The following is a 14,695-nucleotide window of genomic DNA, read 5'->3' as shown; positions in this document are numbered from 1 at the left end:
CAGTAACCTACCAACGCAGAACTTCTGTATACAGGAATAAATACATACAACTCATTTGTATGGCAGGCTGTAGGGAGATACTAGGGCAGAGTGCTTTCTAGCTACATGTAGTTTTAAGTTTAGTAAGGTATATGTATATTTATAGACCTATATGTCCAGTTATACATGCATTATATGAGGGGGGTGGGTGCACACTGCCTTACACTCCGGCACTCAGTTTACCCCAATGCATCATAATAAATGAGGTGCATGATAACACTTTCTTCGGTGTCAGGCTTTAGTTTTTCACCCTTGTTGGTGCAGCCAGTGCTGTGTATCTCTAGACACGTGTTTCAGGATAATTGTCCTTCTTCAGTAGAGAGCAACACTTTTTTTGGGGGTGCTGGAGATGCTGCCCAAAGTCTTCTCAGGTTTCAGTACCACTCACTGGGCGCAAGTGCATCAACCAGAGCTCGTCAGCTCATTTGCTCAAGGGAGCTTTTTCAAATAGGAGGAGGGTGGGCGCACACTGCCTTACACTCCTGCAGACTTTACACTCAAGAGGAAATAGACACATCCGGTTTCTAATAGGCCAGCTTTGACTTCTAAATATATTCAGAAGGTGTGGATAGAGATTATGGTAACCTTTATAGATTGCAGAGTAAATTCACAGGGAGGCACTGTAATCGCAGTTTTACAAATATGTGAGCCATACTACTATTTGAATCTGTTGATATGACAAAGATTGGGAAATAGCGGTCTGCTTCTGTACATTACTTCAACAAAGCGAATACATCCTAACATTGATGAAGTCACAAGAAACAGAGTTGGAAACTTCGCAGTCGGTAAATATAAATACATTTTAGCAACATGACAAGAAAATACAAAAAGGTACTTACCCTATTGATACTGCTATTGCATAAAATGTAAGATATTAATTCTTTCGCAAATTCTTGAAATGGATTCGCGCAATTCATAAGAACAAAGTTACTCCATCTGGCATCAGAAATTAGATTTGTTAAAACTTTAATTGATTCGGTCTGTAGAGCTGAAAAATGGACATTTGGAGTTTTATATAAAGACAATAAGCCATCAAGTAATCCTGAAACAGAATCCAATATGATAGAACTGTTGCTTTCAAACTTTGCGAAATTAGTTGTGAAGTTTCCAGATTCTGTCAACTTTTTGAGTCCTAAAAGGTCTTGCAAAAAACTTGTGTGAGCAGATAATACTTTCGCCATTCCAACACAATTCTTTTCTTTTATGTCCAATGAACTGTAAGGACAATCTAAAAAAGATGCGTTTGTTAAAGTGCACAAAGAATTTTCAAAACTCTGCAAGTTATCAACTAGAGTCATCCTCTCTTCATTACATGTATCACAACCAGAATCATCAAGTTGATATAATTGATTTGTAGTTGGAATGTTCTCTTCCTGCGATGTCGCCCGTGTAGATGTGTCACCTAAAAGCACAAAATGAGGAACCAAGTTAAATCCTTACTTAATACATCTTTAACAATCAAAATCTTTGTCAGGCTGAACCACAAAAGTCACTAAATTAGCCTGTGCTTAACCTGCTCTGGTTGCCCAACACAAAAGCAGTCAGAATTAACCTAGAGGAACTGTGTTAATTATTTATGCCACACAAACAAACAGTAATAAAACAAAACACAACACAAGAGCTATCCCACACCACCCTAGAAAGATAGAGCAGATTTTAATACATGAAATGAGACCAAAACACAAATCCAATCAGGAGAACAGGCGATATGAAATTTTAAATGATCAGGTAAAAATAGCGCCAAGGAGCAGAAAGCACTAACTGCGTACATCTGGTTGCGTTAGACTGGGACAAAGTCAGCTACAATTAAGTGCAGGCCGGATACAGGGACCAGGTTAGTCCAGCTGAAAAAAGTTAACTTCTTCAAGTCCGGTGCACAGAGTTCAAAACGAAAGGATTTCACAGAAGTTCAACTGAAGCCAGAGAAAAGGTCAGGGCGTGGGGAGGCACCTCTTGGGGATAAGGAACTCATGCCAGCAGAGGCCAGCATGGATCAGACAGGTCTCGTTGCAGGCCCAGGTAAGGCCAGTTGCAGCCATGTCAGCTTGGCAGTTGTAGGGAGGCCGCTGGAGCTTGTTGTGTCCCTAAGGCTCAGAACAGGTCAGCCAAATGGACCTTGGAATCACTCAGATTAGTCTGGGATGAGGGGAGCAGGTTCAGGCTTCCTTCTCAGACAGCAGGGTATGCCTCAAGCAGTAGGGTAGTCCTCTGAAGAACAATGCAAGCCTCAGGCAGATGGGTAGTCTTCTGTGCATCAAGGAGCAGAGTAGTCCTCTGGGGACCAAGGCAGTCCTTCTGTAATGTCCAGAGGTATACCGAGGAGAGGCTCAGGAGGTCCAATATATATATACCTGAAGTGGGGGAAACGTCTAGTCCAGTTATCTCCAACCAGTCAATCGTGAGCTACCAGAAGCTCCCAGATACCTTCAACATAACTTGCAACCTTCATTTCATTTTTAAATAAGCAAAGGGTCAAATATTTCTTTTGACATTAAGAGAAGGCTGTGTTTATTTTACATTATCATCAGGCTGTAGAAAGCAGTGCCTGACAATGGAAAGTGCTCAGTCAGAAGAACGGAAGCACTGAAGTAGTTAAAAGTCCTTGTCGATTCAATATAGGAGCGTGAGAACAAAATCATGTTTCTGAATGATTTTAAATGGGAGAAATTGAAAAGCAACCTTAATAATTAACTCTTCATTTTAATTTTCACCCATTTCAAAGTGTCACATTTACAAGCAGAAGGTCTTTTGCTCCCAGTGGGTAGTAGACGCTATGCCTCATTTATATGTCTTCTTTTGGGAGAAATTTAAGGTGAAGAAAACATTTTATATCAAACATTAAGGGCCAGATTCAAGTTTGGCGGTCTTGCAGCAGGCCGCTACGCGTGGTCAGTCGTCACGTCTGATGACGGGTTGTAATCCTGGCAAGCAGTCCAGCAGTGGCGGTCCCACGGCGGTGGGTTTCTAAGGCTCATGGGAGCGCCGCAGCCAGTTCCGGCACAGACAGAAATGCTCAATATTGTGCAATGCGGTCCGTGCAGGAACAGAAAGGGGAAAATATAAGGGGGCACACCATGTGCCCCTCCCTGCATGCACCCCCGTACACAAAGGCAACAGAGCCCTGTAGGGCCCCCCTGGTTTCCTCACAACCATCCTTATCATGGAGAGCTCATTGCCATGAAAAAGGTCGCTGTGAGGAAACTCTTAATATGCTTGATAGTGCTACAGCCACAGGGCCAACATATTGCAGCCTCACACAGCTGCGGGAATCAGGGATCGCCGAAGAATGCGGCGGTACTATGGTGGTCCCACCACCGTAGTTGTAAAACAGGAACCGCCAAACTCGTAATTAGGCCCCACGTATTAATGTCTTTCTCACCTTCAATTAAGCAAAATACCACTTCAAGTCTTATGAATCGTGTGTATTCACTTAAAATTCCTCCTATTTAATCCCTTCGCTGCGGGGGTAATTCCCCCGCGGCGCAGGGGGGTGGGGAGCGGCGGCGCTGAGCTCGTGACGAGCCCAGCTCATCATATGAGGCACAGTGGAGCTGTGCTCATGACGAGCTGGGCTCACTGATTGATTCTCCCTCGCAGGTGGGGAATCAATTGCGCATGGGAGTGCCGCCACCGTTATGACGAGCCCAGCTCACCATGAGCACAGCTCCACTGTGCCTCATGACGTGCTGGGCTCGTCATGAGCATGGAAGCAGTTAAACATCATGTCTACAGGTCACTGGGAGCAAGATACATGATGTTTGTAAACGTGACACTTGGAAATGGGAGAGCATTCAAATGACGAGTTTTATGGAATCTACATTAACAAAGTTAACGATTCAGCTTAATTTTCTTGATACAGCGCCATAATTATAAGTTACACATACAGCCATTATTTTAAGTTGGAGAAATTAAAGGACAGAAAAATGTTCCATACTCTGAACATTTTTGCAGAAACATTTTCTGCACTTGAAATTTCTCCCATTTGTATTACAAATTGCATGGTGCCACATATGGCGAAATGTATGTACTTGTGGCACAGGACATACAACATAGTCTCTCAGTCACACATACACATATATCCCATTATGCACACATGTTCATACTTCCCCAAAGACTGACACACATGGGAGCCATGTCACAGTGCCCCTAGTCAAAGTATTTTGTTCAAACCATAGCATCTGGCTCTATGGACATTAGGCATAAAGCCAATTAAGCTGGGTGTGGGGGTGCCTGGTAGCAATGCCCAAGTTCCTTAGCCTTAAGTAGCTCAAGATGATTTTAACTAATCAGAAGTAGCTCTCACTACAGAAATGGTTAGAGACCCCTGATCTAGTCTAACCCCAAATCTGGTTCTGGAAATTTCCTTCCCTTTCATCCCTTGCCCAGGCTTTAAGAGGTCTAGGGGGAAACAAGTCTGATGTCAAGTTCCTTCATGAGTATGCTGGAGGAAGTTCTTTGAAATGTAAGTGGTGCAGGGAACAGCTCCATCCTCCTAGAAGGTCTCAGAAAGTCTGAGGCAGGAAATTGCCAGTATTCTAAAAGTGACATTTCCAAATTGTAATCTAAAAATCAGACTTTACCATTAAAGAGGATTTTAAATTACAATTTGAGTCCTGACAAGACATTTGTACATGCTTCAAATCAAAAAGTTAAAACTTATTAGATGTAATAAGGTAATCCAAGATATCCTGTTGGAGAGGTAGTCCTTACAGTAGTGAAACAAGAATTTAAGAGTTTTTCACTAACAGGACATATAAAATGTAAAAACACATGTACTACTTTTTAACTACAATGCATCCTGCCTTATGGGCTGTTTAGGGCCAGCCATAGGGTTGACATATATGTATTATAAAGAGGTTTAGGCCAAAATGTTTAATTTGCAAGGTCACATTGGCACTTTAAAACTACACATAGGCTGTAGTGGCAGGCCTGAGACATGTTGTAAAGTGCTAGGTCAGTGGGTGGTACAATGAGTGCTGCGGGAACTTAAGTAACATTTTATTTACAGGGCCCGAGTACATTAGGTATCATATACTTGGGACTTCTAAGTAAATTAAAATTGCCAATCACGTGTAGGCCTATTTTACCATGTTTTAGGAAGCAAGCACAAACACCCTAGTGCTTGTTAGCAGTGGTAAAGTGCACAGAATCCCAATAAAAACAAATTCATAAATCAGGAGGGGTGAAGATAAAAAGTTTAGAGGTGACCTGCAAAGAGGGCCAAGTCCAACAATGTTAAACCTGGCACTTGAAGGCTCAGCATTTGCTTCATTTCAGCAGGACAGCATAACTATATGGGAAAAGGGACACCCTGTATACATTATAGGGTTATTAAAAGTCACTGAAATGTTCCATATCCCTATAGAGGAACGAAGCGAAAAGGGTGAATTCCTTTATAAGTTTAAAGAACTCCAAGGTGATTTGTAAGATGCTTAAAAAGAACAGAGGTTATTTTATTCCTTTTAATACATGCTTACGCCATCGCTCCTCCTGTAAACCACTTATACCCTTACTGTATTGTTCCTTCATATGAAAGAGATAGTATGGTTGCATTCATGAAGAATAACATAGGAATATAGTGCAAAATTAAGTATATCTAAATGTAGGTGGGAATTTGCTGCAAAACAATATTAGAATCAGTTCACAATGTGTACAAAAATGCATAGATACTCCATTTGTCCTGTAATGGCCCTCAGTGTGCAAAAATAAACAAGTTGGTGGGAATATCGGTTTTGTTTATCATGGTTCGTTTTAGAAAAATCGATCAAAAGCATAAAAATCCAGTTTTCATTGTAATGTTTAAACTGCAGCTGTAATCCTGCTCTGTGGTTGTTTTTCACCTTGGTGGATTGCTCTGTTAAAAGTCAATATGATGTCACAACCCAACTGTAATAAATATGTTGAGAAGATACGCCATTTCTTAATTACAGGTGACTTTGAGATGCTATAAGTTGACCGGATGAGTTCATATGGCTTGAAGCTAAAGTTCTTAAAGATAGAGGTCCTCCTCTTTGGGTGTGACACATCTTTTTGGAACAATACTTGGTGGCCTCAATCTCTTGGTTCCCTTCCCTGTGCTGTCTCTAAAGCTAGAAACCTAGGAATCATCTTTGACTCCAACCTTTCTTTTAGAGGACATTCTAACCATTTTGCGCCCTCATGTTTCCTGCTGGTGAAAACTTTGAAGAAGATTCTTCCTTTTCTGCCAGTCAATCTGCAGAAAAAGTGGTTACCTCCCTTGACTTAACCAAGTTAAATTATTGTAATGAACTTTAAGTTCATGCCCATCAGGGTATCTTGAAGAAACTTCAGAGGCTGCAAAATGTAACAGTTCAGGTTTTGAAAAACATCAAAATAGATCTCTTCGATCAGCTTCAGCTAGAAATGTGTAGGTTCATTTTGACAATAAAGCGTATTGGGGTGGCAGAAGCTTCTACTATATCTCTGCCCGTCTTTGGAACCAGATGCCTTGGAATTTGAAGATTCAACCTAATCTCTTGGCCTTTAGAAAAATCAGTAAAAATTTGGTTATTTGCTCTTCCAGGGTAAAATCTCCATTGGCAGCTCTCACCCATTGACACTACATAGGCCACGCCAAGATCCCCTTGGGAATACCTCACGCTTTACAAAATGTGATCAATTCAAATCAAATAAGTCAACTTTAAAAAGAAGGCAGAGATTGGCTCTTAGAGATTGCATGCTTCTATGTATTACGTATAGGATAAAGTACCCCATGCTGTGCATCAGAAGGACATTGCAACTCAAAGAGAAGTTCCATGCCCACATAGACAAATTATGTTGAAAGCTGTGTTCCTTTATAAGGCCATGGATTGGTGACTTGCAATATCATTTAAATGTACAGCAGAGAGTATGTTATTCCTTATAATACATGATCACATCTTCACTCTTCTCAAACTGCTTAAATACCTGGTATCTTGCTCTTTCGTGTTCATTGCAGATGTGAAGAATAAAAGCAGGGACCTCCGATCCTCTGTCTACGTCCACTCTCTCCCTACAGCTCCGCTGTGCTGTCTCTTGCCTCCAGACCCAGACTTCCTCCTTGGGAGGTTAGAGGCTGCTGCCTGCTCCTACGCCTGCTGCCCGCTCCAACTGGGTCCAGAATGCCTGCAACCCCTTCAACCTTTCTCAGCCGTTTTTTTCTTCTTAATTTTTCCCTGTTGTGCCACTGTTATTGTGCCCATCTGTGTCTTGCTCTAATTCCACCACTGTTTTTATTTTCTCGTGCCAGTCTGTTACTTTCACCTTTCGATGCTGCTGCCCCTCCCTGCCCCCCCCGGAATTCCCCCACTCCCGCCTACCAGCCTCTCCTCCCTCCCATCTCCCCTACTTAATGGCGGCCAGTGCACGGTTGCGCTGCCGGTACGCCCTGGACCTCCCATTACCCATCGCTATGACACCACCACCCTCCTCGTACTCAACTTTGGAAGACTTGGAGAATGCCAACAGGCCTCGCAAAAAACGATCCACGGCCAGTTCTCCTGCCTCCACTTCTGCTAGACCCTCACCACCACCTTGGCCTCCAACACCGCTGACGCCAGCACCGGCGACACCCTAAAATGCATCCTCCTCAACGTACGCTCCATACACAAACACGCCATGCAAATCTGGAACCTACTCGACTCTCTCGCCATTGCCTTCTTCACAGAGACCCGGACCAACGCATCCTCTGCCCCTGACATCAGCACCGCCATCCCAGACGGATACAAGATCCAGAGGAAAGACCGCCCCAACCACCCAGGAGGGGGCCTCGCTATCGCCCACATGAGCACCCACCGCCTCACCCCCTGCAGCGAACCCTTCCGCCGAACACTTGCACTTCTAGATCCAGACCACCCCCAAAGCCACACTCCGAGGAACCCTAGTCTACAGACCCCCCGGCCCCCGAACACCCTTCACCACCCCCGTCACCGACTTCATCGCACACCACGCCATCGCCTCAACAAACTACATACTCATTAGAGACCCGAACTTCCACCTCGACAACCCCAGCGACCCTTTGTGACAACCTCGCCAGCATCGGACTTGAACAACTCGTCAACACACCGATCCACAGAGCAGGACACACCCTCGACCCCATCTTCGCAGCGGGAAACAGCGTACAATTCAGACACACAATTCAGCTGCCATGGACAGACCACCACTGCGTACACTTCACCATCAACAAACACAAGGCAACCAAAACAGGCCCACGCCCACCAGGAAGGAACTGGAGCAAGGTTACCGACAAGCAACTTATCTCCACTCTCACCGAGACAACCACGCCTGGGCACCTGACGCAAACAACGCAGCCAGAGACCTCCACACCAGGATCTCCAACTGCGCAGACGAGCTTGCCCCGCTACGCAACCCCGACAGACAACGCCCCAGGAAAGCCGCCTGGTTCACCACCGCTCTCCAAGAAGCCAGACACCTGCAGACGCCTGGAGAAGAACTGGAGAAACACCAAGACAACCGAAAACCACACCACCTACAAGGACGCCATGATGGACTACCACAACCAGATCAGAGCCACCAAGAGGAACTTCATCCACAACAAAATCCTGGCCAACTTCACCAACTCCAAGGAGCTGTTCAGTGTGATTCAAGAATTCACCAACCCACGCAGCGAAGCCACAGACATCATTCCATCCCAAGACCTCTGCGACAAGCTTGGAACCTATTTCCACCTCAAGATCAAAATCCTCTACAACAACTTTATCGACCATCCACCAGGTACCACAGACAGACCCCGCCCCCCAGAAACACCAGCCAGCCCACCATCTCCAACTGGGCACCGATCACGGCCAAAGACACCGCCTCGACCATGAAAAGCATCCACTCGGGGGCCCCCCACCGACCCCTGCTCCCCTCACATATACCCAGAGCTGCGGCCGCCATCGCACCCAAATTACAACACACCAACACCACCTTCAAAACAGGCACCTTCCGAGACGACTGGAAGCACGCAGAAGTCAGACCCCTGCTCAAGAAGCCCACAGCTGACCCCACCAACCTCAAGAACTATCGGCCCATCTCGCTCCTCCCCTTCGCAGCTAAAGTTGCAGAGAAAACAGTCAACAGGAAACTGACAATTCATTGAAGAGAACGCCGTCCTCGACCTGTCCCAATCCGGATTCCGAAGCAACCACAGCACAGAGACAGCCCTACTAGCCACCACAGATGTAATCCGCACCCTCCTGGACAAACGCCACTCTTCAGCCCTCATCCTACTCGACCTATCAGCGGCCTTCGACACAGTCTTCCACCGCACACTAGTCGCCAGACCACAAGACACAGGCATACAAGGAACATCCCTGGACTGGAACCGATCATTCCTCACCAGAAGAAGCCAAAGACTCCCACCCTTCCTCTCCGACCCCACAAAAATCACCTGCGGAGTCCCACAGGGTTCATCACTGAGCCCCACCCTCTTCAACAACTACATGGCCCCCCTCGCAGCCATTGTCCGACAACACGGCCTCAACATCGTATCCTACGCCGACGACACCCAACTCATCCTCTCCCTCACCAAAGACCCCACCACTGCCAAACTAAACTTCCAGAAAGGAATGCAAGATGTTGCAGTCTGAATGACCAACTACTGCCTGAAGCTCAACGACAAGAAGACAGAAGTTCTCGTCCTCGGTACCACACCTTCTCCATGGGACAGCACCTGGTGCCCGACTGCCCTCGGAAGCCCACCTATCCCCTCAGACCACCCCAAGAACCTCGGCATTGTACTCTACTCATCACTCACCATGAACGACAGGTCAACGCCGTCACCTACAGCTGCTTCAACACCCTCTACATCCTCCTCAAGACCTTCAAGTGGATCCCTCCGGACTCAAGGAAGGCAGGCACCAACACACTCATCACCACCAGACTGGACTATGGAAACGCAATCTAGATGGGAGTAACCACCTTAGGCAGAAAAGCAGCCCTGGTCTCGAAGACCATCCTTTCAGCATGAATGGTCAAAAACAGGGGTTTTGAACTGAGAGCCTGAAGTTCACTTACCCTCCTGGCTGAGGTAATAGGCACAAGAAAGACCATTTTCAAAGACAGGAGTCTCAAAGGACAACTATGCAAAGGTTCAAACGGGGAACCCATCAAGAAAGTCAAAACAAGATTTAAATCCCATTGAGTCACAATAAAGGGAGTAGGCGGAAACCTATTGGTAAGGCCCTTAATAAATTCCCAAAAGAATGCGAGATTTAAACAGACGGCTGATCCAGCAAACAAACAAAAACGTTGATAAAACAGACAAATAACCCTTAACAGTGGCCACAGCACAACCCGGCTGGGCCAAGAACAGCAACAACTGAATAATATCTGACAAGTGGGCTGGGCCTTTAAAGGCTCAATGGACTTCTCTCCACACCATTTGACTAACCTAGACCACCTGGACACAGACTTAGAGGAGTGTCGCCTGGACGATAAAATAACATCCACCAAATCCGGCGGGAGAGAGAAAGAACTCAAATGCCCGTTCAATCTCCAGGCATGAAGGTGCAGGCTCTGGAGGTGGGGGTGTAGAACCTGCCCCCGCGATTGCGAGTGAAGGTCTGCCCTGAAAGGGTTACGGAGCGAAGGGTGAGATGAGAGGTGAAGTAGATCAGTGTACCACACCCTTCTTGGCCAATCTGGAGCAATCAATATAACTTGGGCCCGGTCTTGGCGAATCTTCCTCAGAACCTGAGGAATCAAGGGTATGGGAGGAAACGCGTAAAGGAGTTCCACACTCCAATCCAATTGAAACGCGTCCCCCAGCGCTCCACGCATCGGATACTGGAGACTGAAGAACAATGGGCCATGCACATTCTCGTGAGTGGCAAACAGGTCCAACTGAGGAGACCCCCACATCTCGAAGATGTGATGGACCACCTCCGGATGAAGCCGCCACTCATGATCGGTCGAGTAATGCTGACAGACTGTCCGCACAAACATTCAGCACACCGGCTAGATGATTTGCAAACGCACAAATTTGATGGCCCTGAGCCCAGGACCAAAGTCGCAGAGGCTCTCAACAGAGGCAATACGACCCTACACCTCCCTGTTTGATGATGTACCACATCTCGGTAGTGCTGTCCGTCAGGACCTGAACCGACTGACCACGAAGGGAAGGAAGGAAAGCTTTTTGTGCCAAACGTATCGCCCGCAATTCCAGAAGGTTGATGTGAAGCAACCTTTCCTCTGGAGACCTTTGACCTCCAGATCCCCCAGATGAGCACCCCACCCTAGAGTGGAGGCATCCGTGATCACTGTGGCCACCGGTAGAGGAAGCTGAAATGGCTTTCCTTGGGACAAGTTGCCTTCCACGCTCCACCAAGTCAGGTCCGCTGCAGTGTCCCTGGAAATCCTGACCGTCTCCCTGAGATCCCCGTTGTGTTGAAACCACAGCCTGCAGAGGCACCACTGGAGTGCCCTCATGTGCCAGCATGCATGGTTGACCAACAGCATGCAGGAGGCGAACAGACCGAGCAGGCGAACGACCATCAAGAATGAAACAACCGCTCCATTGTGAAACAAAGGTATCATTTCCTGAATGTCCAGAACCCTTTGTGCAGGTGGGAAAGCTCGACACACAGTAGTATCCAGTACCGCCCCTATGAACAGGTTGCGCTGAGAGGGCACCAGTTGAGATTTGGGCACATTTATAGAAAATCCCAAGTTGAACAACAGCTGAGATGTTCCTCGCAGATGATGAAGCACCATCTCCAGCTACTCAGCTTTGAGCAGCCATTCGTCCAGATAGGGGAAAACTGGAATGAATCCCCAACCTCCTGAGATGAGCTGCCACCACTGCCATCACCTTTGGTCTTAATACTGCACCTCGAGTCTTCACAAATGGGAGGACCGCAAACTGGTAGTGCTGCGACCCTACTGTAAAACGGAGATACTTCCTGTGCGACTTCAGGGTAGGAATGTGAAAATACACATCCGCAAATCGATCGACACCATGCAGTCCTCTTGCTGCAGCACCTGAAGAACCTGAGCAAGAGTCAGCATCTTGAATTTCTCCTGTTTGAGGTAAAAATTCAAGGCCCTGAGGTACAGGATAGGACGTAACCTGCCATCCTTTTTGGGAATCAGGAAATACCGGGAGTAGCATCCCTGACCCCTTTCCTGCTCCGGGACTACCTCTATCGCACCTTTTTGCAACAAGGCAAAGACCTCCTTCTGAAGAACAAGTAAATGATCTTCCGAACAGAATCTTTGGCAAGGAGGGTAAGGAGGAGGGAATTTCCGAAAGGGAAGGGTGTACCTATTCTCTACAAGATTCAAAACCCAAAAGTCCGAAGGGACAGATTTCCAATCCGGTAGAAAGTGGGACAGCCGACCCCCCACAGGACCCGTATGCTCAAGGATGGGGGATCTAGGGCTACTTTCCTGCGTTACCAGGGTGAGTAGGGAAGGTAGAGGAGGAGGAGGAGAATCGACGGGTTGACCCTCCCGGGCGACCCCTGTTTTTCCGTGTGTAAGATTTGTAAAGAGGGCTTTGTTGTTGTTGCTGAGGCTGTCGCAGACTACGAAAGGAAGACCTTCCAAATCCTCAATACTTTCTACAACCAAACCCTCTTGACAGTTTGCAAACCTAAGGACTTTGCCGTGGCCTTGCTGTCCTTGAATCTCTGAAGCAAAGCATCAGCCCTCTTTCCGAACAGTTTGATCCATCAAACGGAAGGTCAAGGAGGGTAGCCGGCACATCTGGAGAAATCCCAGAGGATCAGAGCCAAGCCTGTCTCCTGGTAACGATGTAGGAGCTCATAACCATGGCCACCGAATCAGCTGTGTCAAGCCCAGACTGTAGAACCTGACGAGCTGCAGCCTGTGCATCCGTCAGAAACTCCATAAAATTACCAAGATCTTAGTCAGGCAGCTTGGGTGCTAATTGTTTAGCAGAATCCATCAGGGCGTGTATATATCAGCCCAGTAAAGAGGTAGCACTGGATGACTTTAACACCATGCCAGAAGAAGAAAAGACTCCCTGTAGGCAGGCGCTTGAGAACATGCGCCTGTAGACTCTTTAGAACAGTACACCTGTACCACTAAACTTTCAGGGGACGGATGAGATGAAAGGAAGGCAGGATCTCCTGGAGCAGATAGAGTTTTACACCACACTTCAAGGATAGGCTCAGTTAAAGTCTCATTAAACGGCAACAGCGGCTCAACTATAGAAGATGGAGAATGTAAAACCTCTGAGTAAATTTGGTGTGTTCTCTGCTGTAGGCAATTGCAAGTCCAAAAGCTCCGCAGCCTTTCTAATGACTGTATGATAGGGAGCCACCTCTTGAGATGGTGAGGCTCTTGAGGAAGAAAGCTCCAACTCCGAGGAGGTCTCCAGGCCACTAGCCTCTTGAAGACCCTCAAAATCGTCAACAGACTCCTCGATTTCACCTTCTTCAACCTCCTCCCTTCGAAGCTGTTCTTCCTCCAACAGTATCTGTGCCTCTATTCTTGAACGCAACTTTGGTTGCGGCATCGGCGGCGCCGATAGCTCCAGAGCTGGCGTCGATGGAGGGTCCAAAACAGAATGCAGGAGGCGAACAGACCAAGCAGGCGAAGGACCTTTAAGACTGGAACAACCGCTCCATTGTGAAACAAAGGGATCATTTCCTGGATGTCGAAATGCTTTGTGGAGGTGGAAATCCTCGACACACAGTAGTATCCAGTACCGCCCCTATGAACAGGTTGCGCTGAGAGGGCACCAGGTGAGATTTGGGCACATTTATTGAAAAACTCAAGTTGAACAACAGTTGAGATGTTACTCGCAGATGATGAAGCACCATCTCCGGCGACTACGCTTTGAGCAGCCAGTCGTCCAGATAGGCACTGTACGAAGTCGAGAGGAAGGGCCACCAGATAGCACCGGGGACGGCGTCGAAAACCTCGGTGCCGGAAACTGCAAAGACGGCGCCGTTGGCATTAAAGGCATGAAGGGTGTCTGGGCATATTGTTGAGGCACACCCAAATTGAAGGCAAGCGGACCCACGGGACCCGAAGGTGCTCTGGAGGGGAAGGCCGCCTTGGCAAACACACCATACATAGCATTAAAAAAATGCAAGGGATCTGACCCCAGTCCAAGAAATGGAGGAAACGGACCAGAGTCAGGATCCACGCAAGGTACATCCGGCGCCGGAACAGCCGGAGCCACAGGCACTGTCTCATGCACAGGAGAAAGTTCGTCCTGAGCAGGTAAGCCCTACGAAGCCGGAGAGCCCCTTGATGTCGGCAACCGCACCGGGGTACCTTTAGGTGAAGGAGAATGATCCGTAGTCGACCGAGGAGACGGCGAAGGCGATGGAGACACAAAGTCTTTTTGTCGATGTCGAGGTGACGGAGAAGGTGACCTCGAAGCCTTTCCCTTCGATGAACGACGCAGAGAGCCATGCCTCCTCTTCTTTTTATGCTTCCTCGACTTCGAAGCATGCAAGGTCGAAGACTTCGATTTGGACCTTTTCCAACCCCTCTTCTCCTTCCTTGCTCTTGCCATGAAGAGCTTGGACTCACGCTCTTTCAAGGCCTTCGTGTTCGTTTTGCGACAGCATGAACAGCCCTCCACGTCATAGTCTGATGACAAACACCACAAAAAGTCCTCATAGGGGTCAGTGATGGACATGTGACCCCCACACTCTCTACAGGGCTTGAATCCCGA

At 47.3% G+C, this 14,695-nt stretch overlaps 1 protein-coding gene across 2 annotated transcripts in view; it reads right to left on the bottom strand.

Annotated features, from left to right (window-relative positions):
• Nucleotides 1-609: 609 nt before the first annotated feature.
• Nucleotides 610-14,695, bottom strand: part of MEI4 (meiotic double-stranded break formation protein 4) — a 176,681-nt gene continuing 162,595 nt past the window's right edge. For both annotated transcript variants that reach the window (XM_085609204.1, XM_085609203.1), the window contains one exon: nucleotides 610-1,441. In XM_085609204.1, coding sequence (XP_085465330.1) covers nucleotides 792-1,441 — 650 coding nt within the window. In that variant the 3' untranslated portion in view covers nucleotides 610-791. The remainder of the gene's footprint in view (nucleotides 1,442-14,695) is intronic.

The sequence above is a fragment of the Triturus cristatus genome, chromosome 6 (assembly GCF_964204655.1).
Source record: "Triturus cristatus chromosome 6, aTriCri1.1, whole genome shotgun sequence".
Taxonomy (NCBI): Eukaryota; Metazoa; Chordata; class Amphibia; order Caudata; family Salamandridae; genus Triturus; species Triturus cristatus.
Note: the sequence above shows the minus strand (reverse complement) of the source record. Positions and strands in the feature narration are given on the sequence as shown.